At 42.1% G+C, this 26,778-nt stretch overlaps 2 protein-coding genes across 6 annotated transcripts in view; one reads left to right on the top strand and one right to left on the bottom strand.

Moving 5' to 3' along the window:
- Positions 1-1,830: 1,830 nt before the first annotated feature.
- LOC133163381 (amyloid-beta A4 precursor protein-binding family A member 1-like) lies at positions 1,831-12,737 on the top strand. Its single transcript, XM_061293210.1, has 13 exons — positions 1,831-2,052; positions 5,895-7,715; positions 8,609-8,836; positions 8,929-8,968; positions 9,058-9,203; positions 9,899-9,931; positions 10,245-10,331; positions 10,419-10,619; positions 10,849-11,028; positions 11,225-11,437; positions 11,518-11,637; positions 12,001-12,141; positions 12,267-12,737. The coding sequence occupies exons 2-13, from the start codon at positions 5,955-5,957 to the stop codon at positions 12,336-12,338; spliced, it is 3,222 nt and encodes a 1,073-aa protein (XP_061149194.1). The 5' UTR covers positions 1,831-2,052; positions 5,895-5,954; the 3' UTR covers positions 12,339-12,737.
- Positions 12,738-12,924: 187 nt separating this feature from the next.
- tjp2a (tight junction protein 2a (zona occludens 2)) overlaps positions 12,925-26,778 on the bottom strand; it is a 28,088-nt gene continuing 14,234 nt past the window's right edge. For 4 of the 5 annotated variants that reach the window (XM_061293207.1, XM_061293209.1, XM_061293206.1 and 1 more), the window contains 22 exons: positions 25,250-25,374; positions 24,674-24,776; positions 23,219-23,993; positions 23,001-23,104; positions 21,946-22,099; positions 20,846-20,957; positions 20,554-20,684; positions 20,391-20,469; positions 20,152-20,302; positions 19,833-19,941; positions 19,425-19,644; positions 19,065-19,252; positions 18,898-18,993; positions 18,703-18,782; positions 18,418-18,628; positions 18,177-18,277; positions 16,634-16,858; positions 16,428-16,532; positions 15,467-15,682; positions 14,982-15,059; positions 14,414-14,499; positions 12,925-14,312 (listed from right to left, as the gene is read on the bottom strand). In XM_061293207.1, coding sequence (XP_061149191.1) covers positions 14,156-14,312; positions 14,414-14,499; positions 14,982-15,059; positions 15,467-15,682; positions 16,428-16,532; positions 16,634-16,858; positions 18,177-18,277; positions 18,418-18,628; positions 18,703-18,782; positions 18,898-18,993; positions 19,065-19,252; positions 19,425-19,644; positions 19,833-19,941; positions 20,152-20,302; positions 20,391-20,469; positions 20,554-20,684; positions 20,846-20,957; positions 21,946-22,099; positions 23,001-23,104; positions 23,219-23,993; positions 24,674-24,776; positions 25,250-25,374 — 3,606 coding nt within the window. In that variant the 3' untranslated portion in view covers positions 12,925-14,155. Of the gene's footprint in view, positions 14,313-14,413; positions 14,500-14,981; positions 15,060-15,466; positions 15,683-16,427; positions 16,533-16,633; positions 16,859-18,176; positions 18,278-18,417; positions 18,629-18,702; positions 18,783-18,897; positions 18,994-19,064; positions 19,253-19,424; positions 19,645-19,832; positions 19,942-20,151; positions 20,303-20,390; positions 20,470-20,553; positions 20,685-20,845; positions 20,958-21,945; positions 22,100-23,000; positions 23,105-23,218; positions 23,994-24,673; positions 24,777-25,249; positions 25,375-26,429; positions 26,484-26,778 lie in introns of all 5 variants that reach the window. The other variant, XM_061293208.1, reaches the window with a different exon arrangement.

Genomic DNA, 26,778 nt, shown 5'->3' with positions numbered 1-26,778 from the left:
CGATCAAGATAATCTGTAAACCCTAACAAACACCAACAGTTATGTCACAGGGATGTTTTTGTGTGCATTTTGTTCATGCACAAATGCAGTGCTGGCACTAAAATACTGCCAACTCTTTGGACTCCGTCCTTGTCTTCTGCAGCTGTTGTCACGGTAACAGGAAGGTTGCAGCTGACTACTTTCTATATTACAGAGGTGGTGCAGGCATTATTGATCTACTCGATGAGGTCCTGGGGTGACAATAAAATATGGATTAGCATGTCAGGAGAGAACACCGCCCACCATATTTCCCAATGGTGATTTATAAAACGTCTGCCTTACAGATGAGAAGTCTCGAACTTGAATCTTGAATCTGGCCCGATTGTGCGGAGTTTGCATTTTCTCAGTGGGAGTTTGCAAGACCCCTGAAAAACACTCTAATGTAATTCTTCTAATAATGCTTCGAAATATGCAAATCTACGAGTGGCAAACAGCAATAATGCAGGGGGTGACTGTAGTTTTAAGTTGTAATAATCATAACAGCAAATAATCGTAACTAGGCTGTATATCAATAAATGCATTATTATTATTATTATTATTATTATTATTATTATTATTATTATTATTATTATTATTATTATTATTATTATTATTATTATTATTATTATTATTATTATTATTATTAGCCACGCCCCTCAATGTTTCAACCTAAAGAAATATGCCATATTTGATAGAAAAGAATATAAATGAAATATTTATTGGTTGTCCCTAGCTAACATGCTCTGCTTCCACTAATTACATGGGTGCATGGGAGGAGTCAGTTAGGATAAATTTAGACTCACCTCGGCCACTATATTTAGCAAATTTTTCAACCCTTCAAATGGTCAGCAACTTCAATGCTCGCCAAAAAACAGACGTTACAATCACTTAGGCATTGATATCATGATGTCATTTTCAGTCGATAGCGAGTGCAAAATGGCCACCCACTCAGGTGGATAAAAACAAGCGAATTCTGCTATTTAACTCATAGTTCACAAATGCAATAATAATGATAATATTGTGTTTAGACTAGCTGGATCGCATAGAACAGGGGTGTCAAACTAATTTTTTTCGTGGGCCGCATTGTAGTCATAGCTTCTTTTGGAGGGCCATTATGACTGTCAGCCCAAATAAATGTATGAGCACCTCATATTATATACAGTAAAAGCTACAAAACAAACTGACAAATAACTCGTTTTCAAATCAGACGAGTAAAAACTGGTCAAATATAAAAAAAAAAAAAGAAGAGATTATTAAAAGTGAAGACAATTTGCAATTCTAGTAATGACATACAAATTTGATGCACATGTCTTCGCGGGCCACATAAAACGATGTAGCGGGCCGTATCTGGCCTTGAGTTTGACACGTGGCATAGAAGATTTTGTCAAGACATTTTTTTTCACTTTACTTCACTTTAAGTATTAGTTTACTTTTTCACAAGAGACTTTTTACACAAGTACCAGTGCGTCTATAAGCACGGAGCCAGACTTAATTTCAATTAAAGATACTTTTACCAGCAGTTGTGGCACCCATGCACTGAGGCCAATTTAGCGGAAAAGGTTATCGCGCCCCCCGTGTCAGCCAGTGTTGACATTAAGGACTGTGTTTACCTGACACAGTACTAGATCATATCACACTGTAGCCACTATTGGTGATGATGATGATGATGAGGATGAAACTCTTGAGTCTTTTTTGTGATCACGGTTCATTTAAATAAACCGACACGAGGATGATGTTGAGGATGATGATGATGATGATGATGACAACGAAGCCCGCCTCTTGCCCAGCTTCTCTCTTCTGGCTGCAACGAAGCATGCCAGCATCCGCAGCGCTTGTAAAGGGCGCTTTGTGCATCCCTAATCCGTTGTGATGTCACAGCCCAGGAGGAGGGGCTTCGCTCTCTGCTTTAGCCCGACAACTTGTCGTCGTCTGGAGGGGCGAACCGAACCGCAGCAAGCCGACCGAGCGAGCGAGCTGGCATCGGGGGGAGGAGGTGGCAAGGATGCATCCGGCCTCTCCTCCACTGAAACGCAGGTAACACGATGGCCGACTGTGTGTTTTGTGTTACGTGTTTGTATAAGGCCTTGTTTTTACGACACCTGCCCGGATGCAAGCGTCTGGAGGCGCATCAAGACAGGTGACAGATTGTTCCTCTATTACATAACATTTCACCGAGATGAATGGTGGTTGATCCATCGGGAAAGATCACGTCATGTTATTTTACACAGTGCGTGCATTTCATTATACAATATTATGTTTGGGAGACGCTGTCTGTCTCTCTTTTTTTTTTAATACCCAGCTTCTCCTTCATTCCCATCGTGCTGCCAGATAAATGGCTTAGTTGAGCGCTGCTAACGTAAGAGAATCCTCAATGCAGTTGGAAGGGATTGAAGCACTCGACAGTTTGACATCCATTTCGTGTGTTTCATGGATTTGGGTGATATGTAGTTGTTATTATGCAAACACGGTGCAAGAAACATGACTGTGTGTGTGTGTGTCTATGAGAGAGGAGAAATGTTGCATCAATTATTAAAAGGTAAAAAAAATCCTCATGAGTGATAACAGAGCAAATCAAATATTTTTTTACTGGATATACCATTTCATGAGGATAACAGGGCAAATCAAATATTTTTTTACTGGATATACCATTTCTATCTATCTATCTATCTATCTATCTATCTATCTATCTATCTATCTATCTATCTATCTATCTATCTATCTATCTATCTATCTATCTATCTATCTATCTATCTATCTATCTATCTATCTATCTATCTATCTATGGATTTTATATATATATATATATATATATATATATATATTTATTTATTTATTTATTTATTTATTTAATATATATATATTTATATATATATATATATATATATAAATATACACACACACACACATATATGGGTGGCACAGTGCACAAATAGAGAAATTGAGATACAAATCTCTTGCGGTGTGGTTTACCAACTGTTTCCATCTTCTAAAATTGTGCATTTGAACTTAATTCATAATCAGGTTTATTAAGGACACAATGGGCACATAGAAGACTACAAAATTAATACATACAATAAAATAATAAAAAAAGTGCTGGGTTAGCTATTTCACCTACTTTGGGTTACTTTTAAGTCAGTGGTTAAAAAAATGCAATTAAAGTATATGTATCGTATGCTATAATCAACTGTTTTCATTGGACTCAGACAGGCATTTCAGATAAGGTTCATGTTAGTGCAGTACAATATTTGATTCTGGCTTCGGGTGCAACTCTCCATTATGTGGGTCATTGTAACGTCACACAAGGCAGATATCACTTACGTAATGCATGATGTCTTTCTGTACTTCCATGTTTGCTTGATATTGCATAACACAGTGTTCCCGCCATACCGAAAATTTTCAAAATTGAGGTGTCAAATTATACTACTACTACTACTACTACTACTACTAATAATAATAATAAACAATAATAGTAATAATACAACCAGGGTTCAGGGTGTCCCCCGCCTACTGCCTGGTGACCGCTGGGATAGGCTCAAGCACGCCCGCGACCCCCGTAGGGACAAAGCGTTACATGGATGGATGGATAATAATAATAACACCCTAAAAATTTAACTTTTGTTGTATCAGTGCATGTAAAAGTTGTGGGTATCACTCAGATGTGTTTCGCTAAAGTGTTCCTTTTGCTTACCTTAATTGAGGTGTCTGCAATTATTTAGACGTTGTGCTTTTGTGATCTCCTGGATAGATTTGTAGCTGTGCTCTTGGGGTAATTTCTGTAGGCTGGCAACTCCTGGAAAGGTTCACCACTATTCCTACTATTTGAAAATAAAATTACAAGGAGTTAAACCGGTGATGGCTTTCAATTTCAGCCTTTTCTCCAGTGTCACTTACAACAAATTCACTTCACATCGTCTTTGTTAGACAAAAGCTAATTTTACTGAACAGATTTCACATTCTTGTAACTGTTTTTTCTTGTTGTTGAGGGGAGTATATGCCCAAGTAGCACGTGTGCTGTTGACAGTGGGTGTTTATCAGGAGTGGATTAGTGAGTTAATGGGTTAGCAAATCCCCAACCCTGCAGCTTTCACTGCACCCTGACAGATGGAAGTGTAGCACTCTGCTCAAGGCCCAGCAGATCTACCGCTGCTCTGCTGGACCATCTGCGGCTGGGCCAAGAACTCCTTACTGAGCCTCTCTCCAAGGTGCTTGGCGTCTACCACAAAAACTCATCCAGCAGTCGACCCTGGCAGCTGGTTGGATTTCAAATCCAACTTTGGGGACCTTATTAACCTCAGCCCTGGGTTCACCGTCTCCCTTTTCCCTATGTATTTGATTACTCAACTTCCGACCCCACCTTATGGTGATGGGAATCATATCGTCAGACGGCGATCAGTTTTCAAGTTAATTTTAATCAGGTGAATACATCATTTAAACCTTTCCTCTCAATATTAAGCTATCATTACCCAGTGCAATTTCAGTTGCATACTGAATTACTCACTGGCAGTGGCTGCTTAGAACAAAAGCTCACGTGGGATCAGTCACGGGATGTCTGGAGCTGTATTGGTGGCGTGTAAGACGCAATTACTGCTTTTGAAAGAAGGACGGGGGTCAGAGTGGGAGTAAATTTTTAGTGCACTGTGTACACACTACATAGACAATATAAGGAACAATTATGTATAATAAATTAATAAAATTAATAAAATATATTACATTGAATATACAACTTTTTTATTGCTTTATAAATGCGCATAGACAGTGCAAAAAAACATTTGCTGTAGACACACACATTATATTATAGCAGGTTCCTTAAGGGGGCAACACCATACATATGGCCAATGCAGCTTGTTTGTGAATTGCGACCTATAAAAAAACCCGACAACAAATCTTTTCCTACTAAAAGGCAATTACATTGGCGCCGGAATCATTTGTGACCACGTCATCATTACGCTGATGAGTTTCATGATATCATCTCTTCTGGACTGGCCCATGCAAATATCTTATTTTAAACACACTCAATTTCACAGTTACTTAATACAATAAATAACAACAAAGTGTCCTTCCAGACAGCCTATCATGAAACACTTTATGGTAGATTATTTTAAACAACGATTATAAAGGTAAGCTTTCATAACAAAAGACGTTAGTTCTCGATCTGCACATTGGGTTCTTTTCTGGTTTTCCTTAATCAGTAAGATTGTGATCTCAGAACACACAGTAAAGGTTAGCAGAGGAAATAACTGATGGATACCCTGATAGCCTCATCATATTTAATCAGCCTCACAATTGGCCTTGTAACCACCAGGACACTTATTATCCAGATCACTGACCCATCCGTTGCTCTCTGTCACTTCTTATCCAACATCAGCAAAATATCCCTGTTTGTTTTCCCACCCTGACTCCTCTTTGACCTTTGGTTAAATTTACTTGAATAGCCACAAGGGATCTCCAAACCTATGTCCTCAATCAATCAAGACCAGTTTTAGTCAATGATTCTCACAGTACAGAAACATGGATGTAGGTTTCACTGAAGACTAAAATTTCCGACAAATATTAGTGAGTATTAGTACCCTAACCCTAACCCTAACCCCGTTACCTCCTTAAAAAAGTAAAGAATATGGGTGGAACGCAAGTCATTCTATCCCCTTTTCAGTGTTGCGTGAACAGCATTGGTACCAAAATGTCTTTGTCTCTGGATGTTCTCTTCCGAGTACGTTGCCTTAACATGAGCGTTAAAAATGTAACAATTTAACACAACACTCTTGAAAAAGGTGTACGTCCAAATCGGATACACTTTTTCAAACTCTTACAAACAGACGCTTTTCCATTCTTTATGTCTGATAATTTCTTCGTATTGTCTTCTGTCTCTGTTTCTGAAGGGTTTCCGTGTAAGTGAAAGGACTATGTTTTAAAAATTGGAGTCAAATCACCCCAGTAAAATGAGCCAGAAATATCCGGAGGAGGGAAGTGGAGAGGTGGATGAGGAATGTCCTGGAGCTTCAGTTTCTCAGAGGACCAGGCAGAATAATGTTTCAGAGCCTGGGGAACCTCCATTACGTCGACCCTGGAGGCCATGTCAAATGCTCAGTCCAGATGGAGAGTTGAATCCACATGACCATCATCATCACCATCTTCAACCTCCTCATCATCACCACCCACCTGCAGGCCGTGGTGGTCCACAACGGCATCGCCGGCGTCCACCATCACTACAAGGTCAAGTGCAAAGTCAGGCTAATTTTTCTGGCTCTATCCCAGAGGCTGTTCCCACCTATGAATGTCAAAATACCGAACCGCGTCCTGTCCACCAGCTTCGGCCCGCTGTCACCCGTTACCGCCGTCGTGGTGACCCAAATCCGAGACTCAAAGGTCAAAGACAGAGACCATTAATGAAGGAGATGCAGGAATCGTTAACCGTTTCAGACCACAGAGAAGGTCATACGGAAATGACACTTCAGAAAAACATGGCAGATGGTCTTTCTAAGGAAGAATTACAGGACAGAGGATCTCCTCACCTGACCCCTGTTGCTGTGGTCACCCCAACCCACCTCTCACCAGGACCTGTACATCCTGACCTCAAACAAGACCTCCAAGAAAGTGGTGTTGACTGTAATAAAGAAGTGAAGGACAATGATAAGCCAGGACCTTTGGAGAATGGATCAGATCAGCACTTACGCACGGATCCCTCTAGCTGCGCCTACGACAACCTACAGGCGGTTCAAGAAGGAAGAGCGGTATGTGTAGACAAAACGGTGCAAAATCAGGAGGAAGAGATGGATGCGCATGTTCTAGATGTTGAAGCTCAGGGGAGTGAAATCACTGATCTCTGCTCAGACACAGAAAGTGCTGCCTCACTTAGTAACGACGGACCTCTTCACAGCCCGCCGCCGCTCCAGTCCCCAACTCCACCATCTTCTCCCGAAGCACCGCTTTTCCCACAACTGGACCACTTCAGTGAGGAAGCCAGTATGAGTCCTCTGCCCGACAATGACATGCTGCCTGAAGACGACGATGAGTGCTCTGAATCACCCTTGGAATACTACCCCAAAACCTATGCAGACTTTTATACAGAGTCCCACCAGAAGTCTTACGTGGAACCGGTTGATAATTCAGAGACAAAATCCCATCCCAAATGCTTTCCAGAACCCTTTAAGAGTTCCTATTCTGAAGCACTCAAAGAACCTCGCATGCCGTCTCATCAGAAGTCGGAGCCGTATGAGCCCCACCGTGAGCCATTTACCAGCCATAGACAGGAGAATGTCCAAAAAGCCTCCCCTTCCAAGGGCTCCCATCACGCACCAAGGCGAGGCAAAGAGCAAAGTTCCCACCTCTCTCAAGTGGACAGCTCTGTCGGCTGCCGGCTGCACCACTACGACGGTCAGTCTGATGGAGAGGGGGGCAGCGCTACTCAAAGCCCCATTCAGAAAACTATTCGGCAAGCAGATACACAGACAAAACACCCATCATCTGCGCTAAGCAGCTCAAGAGATGAGGTTGGTCTCTCAGCTGAAGAAGGTACAAAGGTTCCAGGAGATGCCATCAGCCTGGTAATAAAAGACATTAGGGAGGCCATTGAAGAGGTTAAGACCAAGACGATCCGCTCCCCTTATACACCTGACCAGCCTGTGGAACCAATTTGGGTAATGAGACAGGAGATTAGCCCAACAGAGGAAGTTGACCCACTACAGATGATGGCAGGCCGTGTAAGTACAACCTCCATTTTTCACATTATTTTGTTTTGATGAGCCTTTTGCCTCTACATATGCACTATATTTCATTGAAGAGTGTGACTGTCTGTTTCTGTGTATCTCTCTTTTGAATAGTGATCTCAGGCCACATTTCTGGTGAATCTGAATTTAAATTGTTTAGAAAGTAGGTGAGATATAAGGACAAATACAGTACAGTAATTCCTCGTTTATCGTGGATAATTGGCTCCAAAAACCACCCGTGATAAGTGAAATCCGCAAAGTACGGTCACCAACAAGAAGTACTGGGCAGGCTAACGAGTTCGCGGAAAGATGCTAATTCGTGATCGTGCTAACACGTGAAAACGGATTTCTAAAGGAATTTAAACATTTGGAGCAAAACTACATTGTCCTAAAGGTTAGACACATGTTTCCTCAATTTAGAAGTTTTATTTTGACTTTTAAATGTTTTTTTAATTTTGAAAAAAAAATCCGCGATGTAGTGAAGCCGCAGTAAACGAAACGCAAAGTAGCGAGGGATCACTGTAAATCACTTCAGATATAACAGAGGCGTCAACTTCAGGTCCAGGAAGTAGAAACCCCATGACAGTTTAGCTTTAGCCATAGGTGGTTCTAATCAACCAACAGGTAAACTAGTTAGTTCCCCGGAGCTAGGCTAGGTTGGTCAGAAGCACCTGTGGCTAAAGCTAAACTGTGGCATAGTTTGGACTTTCTGGACCCAGATTTGACACCTCTGTCAACTACTGCATGTTTGCCAGCCCTTAAAGAACACCTCTCTGCAAAAAAAAATGCAACATGGTCTGTGATTCATTGATGTGACTATTTATTCTGACTTCGAAATTCAATTCTTACCTTTCCTTCCACATTATTCTCCATCATCCCCCTCCCAGCCAGTGTCCAGGTCTCCATCCCAGCATGCCTCTATGTCAGATCAGGAGTCTGGCAGTCCGTTGAATGTCGAGTCCTCAAGAGCAGGCCATTCTCAACAATATCGTGAGGGCCAAGGCCACCTTTCGCATCAGATGGATGCTGGGGTGCAACCGCATCCATATGTGCAGCCGCAGCAACATTACCAACAGAATCAACAGCACCCATCTCAGCAGCCACCTGTCCAAGAGGTGACGTCATGAAATCGTTCAAACACAAGAAAGCCCTTGTGAAATATTTCAGTTGTTTATGGAAGACTGTTGTGCTTTATCTTTTTGTTTAGTTTCGCAGATCTCTTCCTCAATTTCCAACATTTGTGGATGGTGAGTACACACTAATTGGATGATCATTTTGTTGAGATATCCAGTACGTGTGCATTTTTGTGTCTAATGAGCGTATTCCATTTGCATAGTCCCGGGACCATGTGACCCTGATGACCTTATTGACGGCATCATCTTTGCTGCAACATACCTGGGCTGCACGCACCTGCTGTCGGAGAGGACACCCACAAAGAGCGCCCGCATGCAACAGGCACAAGAAGCCATGAACAGAGTGCGGGTAAGGACAATGAGTTTTATAATGTAGATATTTTTTTGGGGGGACATTGAGGCTGGCATGGAATTCAAATATTGCACCGAAATGATAAATTAGACAATAAGTTACTGTAAAGTTGGACTACAAGCTGCAAAGACAGAAAATAAATGTGGCTTATTTGTGACACTCTTGTGAGTTCTTAAATGACGTGGACGTGCCAGTAAAAAAATTGTGATTTAAGGCAAGGCAGCTTCATTTATATTGCGCACTTTATATACTGTCCATGTGCCTCGCAAAAATGTTTTGAAGGCATTTACAAACAACAACATACACCAAAAACAAAATATTACAAGACATTTAAAAGGAAATGAAAGAAAGAAATAGTAGCCTACTATTTAAATATGTGGAAGAAGAATCAGTTCTCAATTACGTCATTTATGCCTCTAATCTAAAAAACACCGGTTAGAAACAGAAAGTGCAACTGATGAATTGCAATCATTTGTCATGTCGTGTTTGCGGGCACACTCCAGCAGTCTCGTTAAAAAAAAAAAAAAAAGAACTCCTTCCAACTGATAACATTTACTGCTGGAGTAAGACTATGAGGGATAAAGTGCTTTTCAGGGAAAACAGGTCAGTGTGAGGTCACAGAGGTGTGTGGTGGTAAAAAAAAAAAGTGAATGAAACTTTACAATTAATTATATATTTCTATATTTCTGCAGGCAGCTCAGAAGCAGGCAAAAAACAGGAAAAAAGTAAGTTGTCTCATCTGGTTTTTTATAAAAATTTGATTTGAATGGAGATTAGTATTATCAAAGGTTACCATCCGCAAGTTAAACAGCCAGTTTGAAGTTGCATGGCGTACGTAGGGACGGACAGACAGAGGGATAGACATCGATAGATAGACATAGAAGAGAGAGAGAGGGAGAGAGAGAGAGAGAGAGAGAGAGAGAGAGAGAGAGAGAGAGAGAGAGAGAGAGAGAGAGAGAGAGAGATTATCTGTGTAATATAATTATTTCAATATTTTTTCTCTTTATTCTGTTTTTGTATATGTTGATGCTTCTGTAGAGTCCTGACAGTGACACTCCATGTACTGCTGAGGTGGATCTTTTCATGTCCACGCTAAGAATCAAAGTCCTCAATGCAGATACTCAGGTAGAGATGCATTGGACATTCACATTCAAATTAATTTGCAACTTTTAATAAGTTTCTCTGAACATCAACCTGTTTTTGGGCTACCAGGAGTCTTTAATGGATTTGCCGCTGAGGACCATCTCCTACATTGCCGACATTGGCAACATGGTGGTCCTGATGGCCCGTGGGAAGATGGTCCGGTCCCGCAGCGCGCAGGAAAACTTGGAGCACACAGCGGAACAAACCACCATGTCCAATGATGACAGACGGCTCTACAGGATGATCTGTCATGTCTTTGAGTCCGAAGATGTGAGTCACCGTTTTGGCTATTTAATGTCATCATCAGATGCGTTCTGTTGGTTATAAATATGATGATTTGTATTTTCAAGCTGATCTTTGAAAGTGAAGATTATATCCATCATGTTTACTTGTCAGTTTATGTAGTTGAGTGGTGCAAGACATTGCCAAACACAAATCACCTAATTCAAATCCCATGTCGAGAACTTTGCTGATGAAAATGTCTTCATCTCTTCAACAGGCCCAGCTTATTGCTCAGTCAATTGGACAGTCCTTCAGTGTGGCCTATCAGGAGTTTCTCAGGGCCAACGGCATCGACCCCGAGGATCTGAGTCAGAGAGAGTACAGCGACCTACTCAACACTCAGGATATGTACAACGATGACCTCATACACTTCTCCAAGTCTGAGAACTGTAGAGATGTAAGTGAACCAGCAGGTGGCGGTAGAGTGCTTTTGACTTTGTTACTGTTCTGTGTTCCTCAAATATTTTCAGATTTAGTGACCCAAATTTCAAACAGTCCTTCAAACCAAAGTTTATTCTAACGTAATGTAATAATTACAGTAATTATTTGCATGAAAGACATAAGATCAAAAAGCCAAACTTTCTTTACCTAAGGTTTACATTGAGAAGCAGAAGGGGGAGATTCTGGGTGTGGTGATAGTGGAATCGGGTTGGGGGTCCATCCTCCCAACCGTCATCATTGCCAGTATGATGCACGCTGGCCCCGCAGAGAAATCTGGTCGTCTCAACATTGGCGACCAGATCATGACCATCAACGGTACCAGTCTAGTGGGTTTACCACTCAGCACCTGCCAGAGCATCATCAAGGTAAGGTGGCCACGTTAGATTTTTCAGACTCAACAAAACTCACCTTTTCTATTGGCTAATCGAATTCAGTCTTCCCTCAGGGGCTCAAGTCTCAGTGCAGGATCAAGATGAACATTGTCCGGTGTCCACCCGTTACCATGGTGCTCATCCGCAGGCCGGACCTCAGATATCAACTGGGCTTTAGTGTCCAGAACGGCATAGTGAGTATTTTTGCCTCTTAAACGCAAACAATTGCCTTTCTATGGAACTTTTATGTTGGGTACAACGAATGTATACCGTATTTTCCACACTATAAGGCGCACCGGATTATAAGGCACACTTTCAATGAATGGCCTATTTTAAAACTTTGTCCATATATAAGATCTATACATTTGGCCCGCGGGCCGGACTTTGGACACGCCTGCTGTAGTGGCTCAATATTGGTCCATATATAAGGCGCAGCTGATTATAAGGCGCAGTGGCTTTTGAGAAAATTGGAGGTTTTTAGGTGCGCCTTATAGTGCGGAAAATACGGTACAAACAATTTTTCCTGTACCCATCGTTTCACATGCGCTCGTGTGCAGATCTGCAGTCTAATGAGGGGTGGAATCGCAGAGCGGGGCGGCGTGCGAGTTGGCCACCGCATCATTGAAATCAACAGTCAAAGTGTTGTGGCGACACCTCACGAGAGGATCGTTCAGATCCTGTCAAACGCCATGGGAGAGGTATGTTTTTCTTTTACTAGTTCAATTCAAAAAAAGAAAAAATCCCAGTTGGAGAATACTTTTCATTTGTCTTCCTGAGTTGAACATGTTGAGACGAGATAAAACGTTGGCCATCTCTGTTCCAGATCCACATGAAGACGATGCCTGCAGCCATGTACCGCCTCCTTACAGCACAGGAGCAACCTGTCTACATCTGAACACACCTTCATCACGCCCCATTTTCTGTCTGTTCATCCAGCTTTCACTCCTTTAAGTAGCTTCCATCTCTTAGCAACCTGTCTGACATCACGCTAATTGCCTTAATCTGTACAGTGCACAACAACAGACATCAACAGAGGAACAAGTTTATTTATTAATTTATTTTTCATTTGAGCCACGTGCTCTTGTGATGTGGTACAGTATGTCGGACCAAAGATAAATCGACGGTCTTATTGTGCATATATAGGAGGCAGACAAGAGTAAATGTTATTTTTGGTTGAATAGCTGTAATATCTGAATGTACACGACATAATGTTGGACCTTAATATTGTCAGGGCAACCCAAATGTTAAACAAGTGAAGCAAAGCATGTTCATTTCTGCTAAATAAACCGAAGGCAATCACCAACACCGCCTGGTTTTGTATTTGACATACAAGTGGATGCACTCACTGTTTTAAGATTTTAGTCCAGTCAGATCGACTCAATGATTTAGATGAAATCAGATTCATGAGTATAAATGACTAGTTTAATAGTGAACACAAAAATTCCAAACTCCTCTAATAACAAAACCAAAACACTGTGAAATATATTTAACGTAAAAAAAATATTTATTTGAAATCCCCCAGAGTTGACAGCACAAACTAAAAAAAGAAAAAAAAACATACATTTAAAAGAAACTAACAAACCGTCATGATTGTCTTCATCACATGCCATTGATTGATTTGACGTAAGAGAATATATACTTTATAAAATCTACATAATCGTCTCTGGTTGCAAGAAGCTAGACGACAGAATATAAATGCTGTTCCCAGATATCCAATGCAAATGTTACTTTGACCTGGATGATCAAATCTGCGTTTCAGCATACAGTACTTGTAATTCCACTGGCACCAGAAATAGCATTTTTTTTCCCCCAAAGAAAAATAATATTTAAGATATTTCAGTGTTTTTGTCATCTTTTACCTCTGTGACCTTGAACCTATAAATGTTTTTAAGAGACTCTTCCCCCATATTTGTCTTATTAGTTTTTCATTGCTTCCACAAAAACCGAAGTAGATGTGAAAAACAAAAAGTTGCCACAAACTACTCGAATTTTCTCTGTTCTGACCTTTTCGAGTTTCTGATGTTCAATTCCTTATCTGCAAACACTGTACGTACGATTGATCGATAAGATTTCTTCAAGACAAGGCACTTGAACATGTGCTATTTCTCGCCAGTACACAGTGTTCTCCAATCTAAAGTTGGGTAGAGGTACACACAAAAAAAAAAAAATCGCACATCTGACCTTATTCTCATGGTATGTGGATGAGCGCTGCTATTCATGGTAGCATTGAAAAGACAATCAAACAATAGCTCTGATTTTACGACATGAGACAAAACACCTAATTTCTTAACTTGGATTTCCATACAATATATTTAAAAAAAATGGGGAAAACCCATTGACTAACTATATGAAGAAACTATTTCTTGTCCTGGGAGTGGTTTGTGTATCACCAGGCTCAAACAGTTACAAAAGCAGATGCTTGACTCTTACCTGAAGTAATTATATGAGAGGAACGCTAAAATAATATATACATACACAGAGAGAAGTGATGAATAATAAAGGACAGGTCAAAGGTGTGTGTGGGTGTATGTATGTGGTTCACCTGGCTGATCAACACACACAATGTGCCTGAACTTGACATGCCCCAGCAAGTGTAAGCCACAAAAATCATCATGTGTAGGTCGCTTTTTAACCAGGCCAGTTGCAGCGCGTTTTGTCACACAGACAGCAGAAGCAGTGTGGAATCATGATTTCAATGGCTCCTTTTTTAGACTACAACTCGGTGTCCTTGTATTTCTGGGGGTTATAGTACCCTCTCTTGGTGTGGTCGGCCAATTGCCTGCGGTACTCGGCCTCGTCGGCTTCGTGGGCTCTGCTCTCCGAGTACTGCTGCCTGGATGGAGTCTGCGGCTCCGGGTTGGAGCTGGAACTGATGAAGGCGCAAACACGCACAGTGAGTCAGGAAGCTCTTCGGCTTCATCGGGCAAACGGAGGCTCTTTTTTTTTCTGACAACGGAGCGGCGCTCTCACCCTATTGGCTGAGGACGGTTGAGATTGGGTTTGGGCACTTTGACTGGGATTGCATAGATGTCCGGGTGCTTCTGGGCGATTTCCAACTGCGGGAAGAGAGGAACAAGGCCCAGATATGTCAGAATGACTTTAAGAAAAAAACTAAATAACAACTAGCAAGGTTGCAGGAGTCTTCCCACCGATTTATTTCACAGCACAATCTGGATTTATCAAACCTCCCATTGAATGATGATACTTTTTTAACCCAGCTGATGCACCAAAAAGCTTCTCATTCAAGCACCGTTTTTGTAAGAGGACTACAGTGACAATATTTTCCCCTCAATCTGCACGAGCACAGAACAGTATGTTGGATGATAAAAGACGAAATCGCCTGTTGGTTGTTATATAACATTGAAGTCAATGTAATCACATGAATTGAATGAGTTGATTTAAATTGACTTAAATGCTTAGACCCTGAGATGCATCTTCCCTTGTAGTTAGTTTGGGGGGCCGTGTTAAGAGTGCCTCGTTGTCATGCCTGCAGTATATGAATGTTTCATTCCAAGAGTTGTGCAGAAGCAACACATACCCGAGCGTTTTCTGCCTCCTGCAATTCGAGGATCCTCTGAGCTCTGGCTAGGTGGTCCATCTTCTCAAAGGCTTTAATCTATAGAGAAAAAAAAAATGTTGAAATTGCTTTTTTGTCGATAGTATTTGTATCACATCAAGTAAGATGTGAAGCTGTAAAGCTCACAGCTAAATGAAACATCGGATTTTAAAACAAGGAATAGTGGAATGGAAAACAAAAACATGAAAGTGAAAGATGCTCCATTTTGAATTCGTGGGTGAACACAGACATTCAATTACCTGATCCCCCCTTTGCTGTGTCACATAAGAAGCCAAGAAAGTAGTGAGAGAAAACAGTGGAATAAAGAAGCATCAACATAAGCAAATCAAGCAGCAAACCCAGTTAGACAAAGCAAAGGGCTTCACAAATTGGACTAGTCAGTAACAGCTGCAGAATATTCATCAGGTCTAAAAATAGACATGATTGAAACGGTGAGTAATAACAACCTTGCCCAGGAAGGATTTGTTGGCAGGGTCCTCCTCCTCCTTCTTCTCCAGGGTTTGCTCGTCTGACATCTGGCTGAGCCGGCCGACTGTGGGCTTCAGGGCCACTGGAGGGGGCAGTGGCTTGTTCCCACCCACTGCATCGCTGCTGACTGTGCTGCTGGAGTGTGAGTCATAGCTGCGTGATGAGTCAGTCCGAGTTTGAGTCTGAGCACGCACCTGTGGCAGGACACAGCCAGTGAGATTATCTAAAACCTTCACATTTTGATGAGGTCACTGAGAGGGTCATTTACTTAAGTGATCATTATGAACCTGACATTATTAACTACCGTATTTTCCGCACTATGAGGCGCACCGGATTATAAGGCGCACCTTCAATAAAAGGCCCATTTTAAAACTTTGTCCATATATAAGGCGCATCGGATTACGTATAAGGCGCACCTTCAATGAATGGTCCATTTTAAAACTTTGCCCATATATAAGATATATACATTTGGCCCGCGGGCCGGACTTTGGACACGCCTGCTGTAGTGGCTCAATATTGGTCCATATATAAGTCCCACCTGATTATAAGGCGCACTGTCGGCTTTTGAGAAAATTGAAGGTTTTTAGGTGCGCCTTATAGTGCGGAAAATACGGTAACTAACATTAAAAATAAATATATAAATAAATAATTGCCAAGAATTGGTTAGCAAGTCTCATCACTGTTACTTGGTTCATGTCAAAAACATGCATGTTTAGTTCAATGAAGAATAAAATGTCCAGAGGTGAGAAAGATTAAACAATTCTAATTGAATCAAACGCCTATTGTGAATTTTGTCGTCTTGCTTTTTCTTCAAGTAGTTTTAGTTCAAGCGTAAAAATAATTCTGTCTGGTGTTTCTGAATTGCTTTATTTTGATTGGGTCAGGACAATAAAGATGAGAAAGACTCATTTCAGCATGTGAAAGACATTCTGTTCTCACCTTCGGAGGTTCAGGGACAAAAGCAGGGGGAGGACTGGGCTCTCTATTCGACCTTTCTCTGCTGCCTGATCTTTTCGTACGATTCCGGGGTTCAGGGTGGGGCTTCTACACACACAGACATGCAACCACACACGCGATACAGGAGGGTTGACAGGGTTGCACTGTAAATCAGTACTGGGTGGGTGTTGGGATTGTACTCATCTCACCTCGTCAGGCAGCACAGGTTCTGACGACCGACTGATGGCTGACACGGGCTGAGGTTCATCCATTGGTTCGTCCAGCTCGTTGTCGGTGTAAGCCCCGCCTTCATCAGCTGTGTCGTCGTAATCGCTGGTCAGACGGCTGTCCATGCTTAGGTAGTCTGCGCTCATCGCTGACAAGTAGGACATTCGGTCATCATGGAGATCTAGATCCTCCTCTGAACCATCCAACTGAGAACAGGAAGTGATACACAGTAAAGCCTCTGCATTTGTGGTTTGACATTTTCAAATTCACTTTTTTAGGGCATTTATTTTGGAAGCTATTTGCTATTGTTATGCAATAAAATTACTATCTTGCTGCCAAGAAACTAATTTGAGGAGCTTTATCTACAGACAAGTTTTTTATGACATCTTGGTGCCAAGGAACAACTTTGACAAAAGTAGTGCTTTGCTACCATCTTGTGGCATCTACGGAAGATTCTAAATTGTTTTGATTGGGTGTCTATTGCGCATAGATTTTTGCTTTTAGGGACAAGACTGTCGCTATACCCCATGAATATTAAGGGAACAAAAATAATGTACACTTTTGGTAGGGTGTATTTCTCTAGTGCTTCCGCAAGTGACGATGTGTTTGTCTCCTTCTCATGTTCAGTGAGTTTTGTCTGTCTGTCTGTCTAGAGAGCTAGAGAGAGATAGAGAGCGAGAGCGATGTATAGATAGATGTAAATACTATACAATATAGAAAAAATGTGAATGTTGATTAACTTGTGAGAATGTTAATTTTTTTAAAGAGAATTAAATTATTAAAGGTAAAGTCAAGTCCCAATGATCGTCACACGCACACACATCTGGGTGCGGTGAAATTTGTCCTCTGCATTCAACCCATCCCCGTTGTGATTTTGATCCATCCCCTGGGGGAGAGGGGAGCAGTGAGCAGCAGCGGTGCCACGCTCGGGAATCATTTGGTGATCTAACCCCCCAATTCCATCCAAATTAATTAATTTGAACTAATTGTCACATATGGCAGAGCGCTGGTTAGCACATCCGCCACAGTTCAGAGGGTGCGAGTTCAATTCCACCTCTGGCCCTCCCTGTGTGGAGTTAGCATGTTCTGCCTGAGTCCGGGCCCTCCGGTTTCCTCCCACATCCCAAAAACATGATTGGTAGGCTGATTGAGCACTCCAAATTGCCCGTAGGTGCGAGTGAGAGTGCGGATGGGTTTTCCGTCTCTGTGTGCCCTGCGATTGACTGGCAACCGGTTCAGGGTGTCCCCCGCCTACTGCTCGATGACTGCTGGGATAGGCTCAAGCATGCCTGCGATTCCCGTGGGGACAGGCGGTGCAGAAAATGGATGGATGGATTTTCAATACACACCAGTATCAGTTTATCAAGATGATACAACTGTGAAGATGACTTAATTTCGAATGCAATGTTTAGCCAGACCATTCCAGTTCCGCAAGTGACCCCCAATTTCTAAATATAGATTCACCAGACAATGAAACATTAAATGAAATACTGTACAGGTTTGGAAAAATGCTGTCAGACTCACCTTGCCCTCGCACACCCACACAGCTCTGTCTTGCTGCTCCCGAATTGAATCTTTCACGCTGCCATACCATGCGTCGTTGGCCGAGTTTAGGTCGATTGTGTCTGAATGGGATAAGAATTTGTTTGTTCTTGTGGGCATTATTTAGACATTACATATTTTTTTTCTGATTACAGCTGTAATAATTAGGTGTGCTTGAGTTCATCCAAATGACTAGAATAAGTAGAAAAGTAACACAACATACCAGTGAAGAGGTGTGAGTATGTCTTTCTCAGCTTAATGGCCTGCTCGTAAAGTTTGCGTGCACTGCGGGTGGATCCAGGCAAAAGGCGGTTCCTCATGGTCTTGACTCCTTGCTTGCTGTCTGGATTCAGGAAAATGACGATGGGATACCACTGGGTGTAATTCAAGGTGTCGACAGCTTTGGGAGTCACATCCAGCAGCGCGTGACAGTTCTTAGGGACAAAGGTTTCAATGTTAGTCCAAGGTGAATCAACATGCTAAAGCAGCATTTTCTCAAAAACCATACCTGTTCAATGATTTGGCGAATTGTGTTAAGTCGCACAACCCCAGATGATTTCTCGCTTCCTGCATCCTTTGGCTCGGTTTCTTTAACAGGAAATATCACAGAATTCAAAAAAGGAGAATGGGGTGTCTTAATGTACTATTTTCTCCAACTGAGATACGCAGGGTCTGTCCCAGCACATCAAATGTAAACACTTACTAGCAACGATGAACTCATTAGGCATGTCGTTAGCCAGTTTTTCATTCACAGCGTCAGAGATGGGCCCAAATATGACCACGGGTCTTCTGAAGCCAGCTGAAAAACAATAAGTAGCCATTGGTCAGCAAATTCCAAGCAGGAATTCCTCGAGCTCAAAGTTCGGGCACCTTCACGCAGGACAACTCTTTCATAGGCTGGAAATCGTGTCGTGACTGGCGCTGCACTCAGATCCTCTCGACTCTTGCGAAGATCTTTTTTCTTAGCTGCTCTTTGTCCTCGAAGCCTCCAGAAGTCTCCTCTGTCGTTACCTGATGCAGCTCGTGCAGCATTCTGGACGTTAGCCATTTGCTCGGCTCTAGGATGTAAAACAAAAGCGCTTTAGCCGCCTCCATTTTTTTGGGGGTGGACAAATGTTTCATGTTTTCCAGCTGACACGTGAACAAATGGTGCTTCAACCTTATTCAAGGCCAGCTGCTCCAAAGAGAATGAATGATAACATTTGCTACCTTCCACAAGACTACACAAACCTGCTTTTATTGGGAATGATGCCCTTCTCCAGCAACTGGTTTTCTTTGTTTGTACGGACCGCCAGCCAGTTTCCCAGCTTGCCATCGTAGAGTGTGTCAGTAACTTTGAAGATTTCGCCTCTGGTGAAAGGGAGACTCTGAGGACCCTCTTTCTCATACTCAAAGTGGGTCCTAATGAAAAACGAGTCACCTCTGCCAGATGCTAAAATGTCTTTATATACTGAAGAAGAAAAAAAAAAAGCAAATGGAGAGAATGTTATTTTGATCTTAGGCATAGATGGCAAAGATTTAAAACCCTAAACTGCCATCAAATAAATCGCCTCTTTGTACATTTTTGAAAAACCTCTCCTCAATGATTATCTGTCAAGACCTTAGACTAGAGATATTTGACATACAGGTAGGCAATACCTTCTGGTTTGCTCTGTGCAAGAATGGTCACATCCTCTCCTTTGGGAATCTCCAGGAGATAAAGCACTGCATCCTCACGGACCATACCCCTAAAGTCTACGTTATTCACCTGTAACACCAATGACGTGATCATCACAAGAACAGCTGTTAACACACTGACTTATGATACAATTAACTTGTGATGAGCTTAATTCTAACGTTGCTTTTTACTGATTCAGCGATAAATTGTGATGTTGTTTTAACATATTAATGATGTTATGCTTGATTCTTTTTCTGATATTGATAGTCTATTGAGTGATGTTAAAAAAGCAAATGTCACCTTCACAAGCTGATCCCCAGTACGAAGACCTTCCTGTTCAGCTGCACTATCTTCTTGAACTCCCGCAATAAAGATACCGACATCATTCCCTCCTGCAAGTCTCATACCAACACTTTCTCCTTTCTGAAAACGGACCATCAATGTGTTTGGCCTGGAAAATGGAAACAAGAAACGATCTAAAATAGAACTTATGAAAGAGTTGAAATGTGACCCTAATATCAAGAATATCTGATACTGACCCGTATACTTCCTGGTCTTCGATGGTTGGCTTCAGTGGAACTTTGGGAGGAGCGTGAAGCTTTGGGCCAACTGCAATTTCTTTGGATCACAACAATACACATAAATTATGTGTGAAACTTTGTATTTTGAATATTGAGAAATTAAAAAAAAAAAAAAGTTTACTTGGTGGGGTTTGGGGACGAGACTCCGCTCTCTCAGGAGGCGGCGGGGGCGTGTCTTCCACAGCTCGCTCAAGACCTTTGAATGGGGTTGGCATAGCACCCATTTTGGCCAGCCTATTAGGTGGATCCTCTCTAGTAACAAAAGGAAATTCAAATTATTGGCCATACTGTCACATAGTCATTGTAGGGAATATGGTCTCTAGAATTATTATTGTCCCAGAAAAACCTTTGTGTTGTATTTGACTCGAATTACCAAAGAAGAGCAAGACTTTTCTGACAGTGAGATACTGAACCTTGGTTTCTCTCGAAGCCGCTCATTGGATGAGTGCGAAGACAGATCCGAATGATGGCCTCGTCTTTCATCTTGTGGCGAGTAAGAGCGATATGACTCGATCTCAGAAATATCTGCAACATATAGACATACACAACTTGACAACTCTAATGAGAACGAGATGTTGAGAGCCTTCAGTCAAAAAAACTATCTTATGACAGAAATCAGAGAAAACAAAAACGTTTTATTTAAAACAACGTAACTCAGGCATGCAAGACAAAAACAAAATACTGCATACTGGTTGAAGATTGAGTTTAAGTTCTCAAATTACAAATATTGTAAAGGTGTTTAATTATGATAAAAATGTTATTGCAAATATAAAAAGAGATCTGATTGTATTTCAGAGGTTAGCACAGAGGTGCACCGCTACTCCATTAGTGGATGTACTTACAATGATTTGATTTTAGGATCTAAAAATCACTACACACACACACACCAAAAGGTCCTATTGATTTTCCAAGCAAGGAACCACATGGTGTGAACCCTCACATGATGAAATTCTGTCATATCCAACAGCAGGATTATGGTGGTGGATTAATTCACCCTGCCAAAGGCGGGTGAGAACCTTCACGTACACACAAACCCAGTCACACACGGTCCCAAAAACAGACAAAGTGGGTCACAGGTCCTCTGGCTATTCCACCCTCCCCGCAGATGTTTGGTGAGCAAAAACATCCATTCACACCACTTATCTAGGTTGGATTGAACCAATCACAGCACAATTCCAGGTCACGTGACGTTTCAACAAGGTATAAGCGAGATTTCTCCCAAAGGTGAGGATATAACGAGAATTGTTTGGCTCCTTTTGTTAGCTCATGTGAGAGGTTTTGCTTTGTGAAAACTGAGAAGGTAAATAATACTATACAGTAAACTGATGTGAAGTAAAATTTTTATTCAATGATGGGGAAAAACACCATTACACGAATGCACAGATGCAACATTCCACATTTGATTGTCATGTAGTTGATATGTTGAAGGGGTTGGGTTATACATGGCGATGACAGCCACGTTTGTTCTACACTGGATAGGACCTGCTGCTTTTCAGTTTCAAGTATCTCTCACCATCAAGCTCTGAGTCGCTGTCGACCATCGGGGGGACTCGGATCAGCACTTGCTGCCTGTCTCTCTGGACCACCAGCTGCAGCTTCCCACGAGACTTCTCGATCAGCCTCCCTGCGTCGCTGAGAGACAGGTTTTCAGTCGCTGTTCCGTTGATCTGACATTGGAAATGAGAATCACACACTTATGACGACACCAGTTACTTTTCCCCCCCTCTCATTTGTAGTGTCCTTGGGTGTCCTATGTATAAAAGGCAATCATGATAATAATTATCTGCAGTGAAAGTAGGGAGCAGGTGGAGGGGAATTTAGAGAGGTGGAGAGGAGAGGAATGAAGATAAGCCAAAAGAAAACAATACATCTGCGTAAATGAGAGGGATTCAAGTGGAATGGTGAGGCTACAGGGAGTAGAGATACTTCGGGTCAACAGTCCAGAATAACGGAGAGTATGGAAAAGAGGAAGAAGCGCATCTAAGCAGGGTAGAACGGGTGGAGAAAAGTGGCTGGGGTGATGTGTGATAAAAGAGTATCAGCAAAAATGAAGGGAAAGGTGTGTAGGTCAGTGGTGAGACCAGCGATGCAGTATGATTTTAGAGACAGTGGCACTGAGGAAAAGACAGAAGGCAGAGCTGGAGGTGGCAGAGATGAAGATGCTGAGGTTCTCTTTGGGAGTGACACGGTTGGATAAGATCAGGAACGAGTGCATCAGAGGGACAGCGCATGTTAGGTGTTTCGTAGATGAAGCCTAAGAGGCCAGACTGAGATGGTTCGGACGTGTTCAGTTGAGGGATAGTGAATATATTGGTAGAAGGAGGCTGAGGATGGAACCACCAGGCAGGAGGTCAAAAGGAAGACCAAAGAGGAGTTTTATGGCTGGAGTGAAAGAGGACATGAAGTTAGTTGGGGTAGGAGAAGAGGATTCATAGGATACGGTGAGATGGAAACAGATGGTTCGCTGTGGCGACACCTGAGGGCAAAAGCCGAAAGGATAAGAAGATGAAGATGCGAAGAGTCTGTGGCTTGAAATGGGACTTTGAAATAGGAGAAATGCTTTCGCACCTTGAGAATTATGTCCCCCTCTTGAAGGTTCCCATCTCTGCTGGCAAGCCCTGTGCTGGTCATCTCTTTGATAAAGAGCTGACTGCCCAGTCGAAGGCCATACTCTGGAATACAAAACAACAAGCATGGCTGTGAAATACAATTAAACAAATACACGTCGAGCCCTGCATAGAGCATACATTACAAAAAAGCAATAAAGAGGTATTTTTGCGTCTCACCTTCGTTAGGCCGATTCTTCAGCAGCAGAACATTCAGAGGTTTCTCCAGTGGCTCCAGTTCACGAGCAGGACGTGGCATAGGGATGGGCATGGCGGCAGGTGATGGTGAACGCTCCAACCGATCCCTGCTACCCCCTTTCTTAATAGGCTCATCATATTTCCTCGAGTCACTAGGATTTCGTTCTCGTCCTCGCTCGAAGCTGTGGTTACGTCCGTGGTTGCGTCCCGGGCTATGACTGTCCCGTCTGTAACGCTGGTCAGGGCTGTTTGGCCGGTCTAGTGCACGGTCGCTACGATAGCGTCGATCTGGGCTATAGTCACGGTCGAGAGCTCGCTCACTCCGGTAGCGCCGATCAGGACTGTGGTCTCGGTCTAAAGTGCGCTCGCTCCGGTACCTTCTGTCCGGGCTATAGTCACGGTTGAGTGTGTGATCGCTCTTATGATGGCGGTCGGGGCTACGTTCTCTGTCCAAGGTGCGACCTCTGCTACCGTCTCTCCTGTATTGCTGGTCGGGACTCCGGTCTCTGTCTGTACTCCTGCCCCGTTCTCGTCGGTCATAGTTCCGGTCGTAATCACGCTCACGGGTTTGGTAGCCAGAATCCATATAGCCACCTTGCTCCCTCTCCAGGCTGTGGTCCTGCCTGTTACTATACACACTGCGGCCGTCCTGGTCGTAGTTGTAATCTTCAGCGTAATCATTGTTGAAAACTCTATCATCAGGTGATGCAGGACGATTCAGGAGATTTACAGGAACCTTTCTTGGTCTCTTAACAATCTGTAAGTTCACACAAAAGTACAACAATTTTTCCTTAATCAACTAACAATTCTGTTTGGAAATGTGACAGTCACAAGGTATAGAAATCAGGAGGGGGAATTTATGTCCAGAATGGCAAATGAAACGGTTTTCTGGTAACTGAGAAACGGTAACACAATTTCAGTCGCTTGATATTTCTTTTTCAACATTGAGGTTATTCTTTTCAGTATGGGAAAATACAGTATACTACTATACATGAGTTTTCTTTATTCTTAACTTTTACAAAGATGAGCTGTGATTTGGAAACAATCGGAAAATGAGGGTATATGACAATGCGATGGCCTGGTTCAGAACCTTTGTTCCAGTTTGTGTATACAGCAGATATTAAAGGGAGCCTTTGTTGTTGCCCTTATCTTTGAGAACCGTTGAAGCTATTGTAAATTGGTCCAAAACGCCTGGCAGACGAGACAGGTAAATTTATCAGGAATGTTCAAATAAGCTTTGCTCTGAATTGCTGTTACTTTTTCCTTTGATACAATTACATACAATACAATTAAACTACACAAATATCAAGTCCCAGATCAAATGCTATGCATATAACAGTGTGGGAAAAGGTATTTTGATTGCATGGTTCCTTTAAGATAAAATTCAAGGCAGAAAATTGAAGCATAAATATACAAAAAAAAAACAGCTTCACTTACGATTTTTGCAACTTTTCCACACTTTCTGAGGGTTTGCACGGCGAAGGAATGAATGACCCCATCCATGGGAATAGCATTCACCTGCACCACTCGGTCATTCTCACTAAACATAATAGAGATGAAACATGAGTGAAACTCAAAGTATATTATTTTATGTGCGAGTATTGCAAAATGGTTCGTCAATTTCAATAACAAACAGAGAAGCAAAGTTGAGTAATACCATCTGCTTTTCAAACAAATTACTCATCAACGTGATCAAAGTGGAGGATCCGGCATGTCTGTGCCTGTTCCTGCTGTGAACCATTAGATTTGTGTCTGAGTGAGGAAGTGGGACACGCTTATAGATTGTTTTTGTGACAATCGATAATGCCCTTGACTGATGACACATACCATGGTAAGAATCCAGAAAGCAGGCAGCTGTTTATAAAAGTACTACTACTCTCTGTAATGCAAATATTTTGGACAGCTACTGGTGATTAAATAAATGAGCTGTTGGGTAACTGATGACTCTACAACTACAACGTTTGGATAATGTAGTATAACGCACGCTTTAAGGAATGAAATAGCAATACACACAACAACAAGCCGTCAGCTGGTCCTCCCTGCAGGACGTCAGACACCACTATGGATGTCTCACCACTCTCCTCATTTGGATTGTCTCGCCCTCCTGATACAGCGATGCCGAAGCCCATCTTTGGATCCTGAGACACAAGAAAATCAAACCTGATCATCTGTCTGAAGGCAGATCTATTTTATTTGCATTCCTGCATGTGTGAGGGTGTCAGAGTGAGAGAAAAAAAAACTGTTGAACAATCCTTGTGGTGTGTATCAGCTCGCGCTGTATTATTGTAGCTGTATTTGATTGTGATAGATGTTTAAAGTGATTTTTGTCCATGTGTCGTATTTTTGGGACTAAAAGTCGCTCCGGAATATACGTCGCATTAGCCATAAAATGCACAAAGTGAAAAAAAAAACATATATAAGTCACACTGGAGTAAGTCGCATTTTGGGGGAAATTTATTCGACAAAATCCAAGAACAGACGCGAACGAGCAACAACAGGCTAAACAATGTGGTATACTAACGTGACACAAATAACTACATCGCGGATTTTTGAATTTTGAAAATTTGTGAATAACTTCACATATAAGTCGCCCCCCCAACCCAAACTATGAAAAAAAAAACGTGATTTATAGTCCGAAAAATACGGTAAATACATTCACAAGCAGCCACATATGCACTTCAGAGCTCTTGTGTTCATTGTAATTGTGTTTCGTGCATTTGTGATTAACAGCCGTGCTAATCTGAAGGCTCATGACGTTACCAAGTGCTTAACGAAAGGTGAAACATGTCCAAAAGGTGTGAACAAACCGACCCAGTAAAGGCCTTTCGCCGTGTTGCAGCTTTCAGTCTACCTGCCACTGTTCCAGATTGCACTGATGAGATTAGTTCAGAGATTTGACAAACCCTTTCGCTTTATCCCTTCCATCTGTACATAAAAAACACTATTCATTCAATCCCCTATCTTGAGCAGATGGCCAATGCTGACAGTGGGAGTGTGGAAATGAACACGCTTCTATTTGCTGATAAAGTACAGCACATTTAAACATTAGATACATTTGTCGTGATGCTCGAAGTCGGATTTAGAATCGTGAAATACATTTTAAAGGCATACGAGTGTGCTTTCTGTGGGTGTGCTATAATCTGTGAAATAATGAAAATAAAGCTTGCCAGAGAACGCAGAAGAACTTTTTTACCGTTAATAGGATTCACAGCATGTAGACTTGGATGATTCCCCAAAGAGACTTATTCTAACACATGGCAGAAGAGAATAAAATAAGGTGTAGGGAGCTGCATGGACAGATGGATGTGAATGGTTTTAGATCTGGAGGTCAAATGCCTGTATAGAGGACTTTTTTTTCAACCCACTAAATCTGCTTTTCTGGTTAAAATGGACCATAGCACAAGACAATGGGCTCATCATGAGGATTAACCAAGATCAACTTTCTGCTCTCCCAGTACAGAAATTTTTTTTACACACTGACCTTGTGGAATGTTAATTGCTTGCTGGAGAAATGTCTGAGTCAAACATCAAACACAGTGCTC

Source organism: Syngnathus typhle, linkage group LG12, assembly GCF_033458585.1.
Source record: "Syngnathus typhle isolate RoL2023-S1 ecotype Sweden linkage group LG12, RoL_Styp_1.0, whole genome shotgun sequence".
Taxonomy (NCBI): domain Eukaryota; kingdom Metazoa; phylum Chordata; class Actinopteri; order Syngnathiformes; family Syngnathidae; genus Syngnathus; species Syngnathus typhle.
Note: the sequence above shows the minus strand (reverse complement) of the source record. Positions and strands in the feature narration are given on the sequence as shown.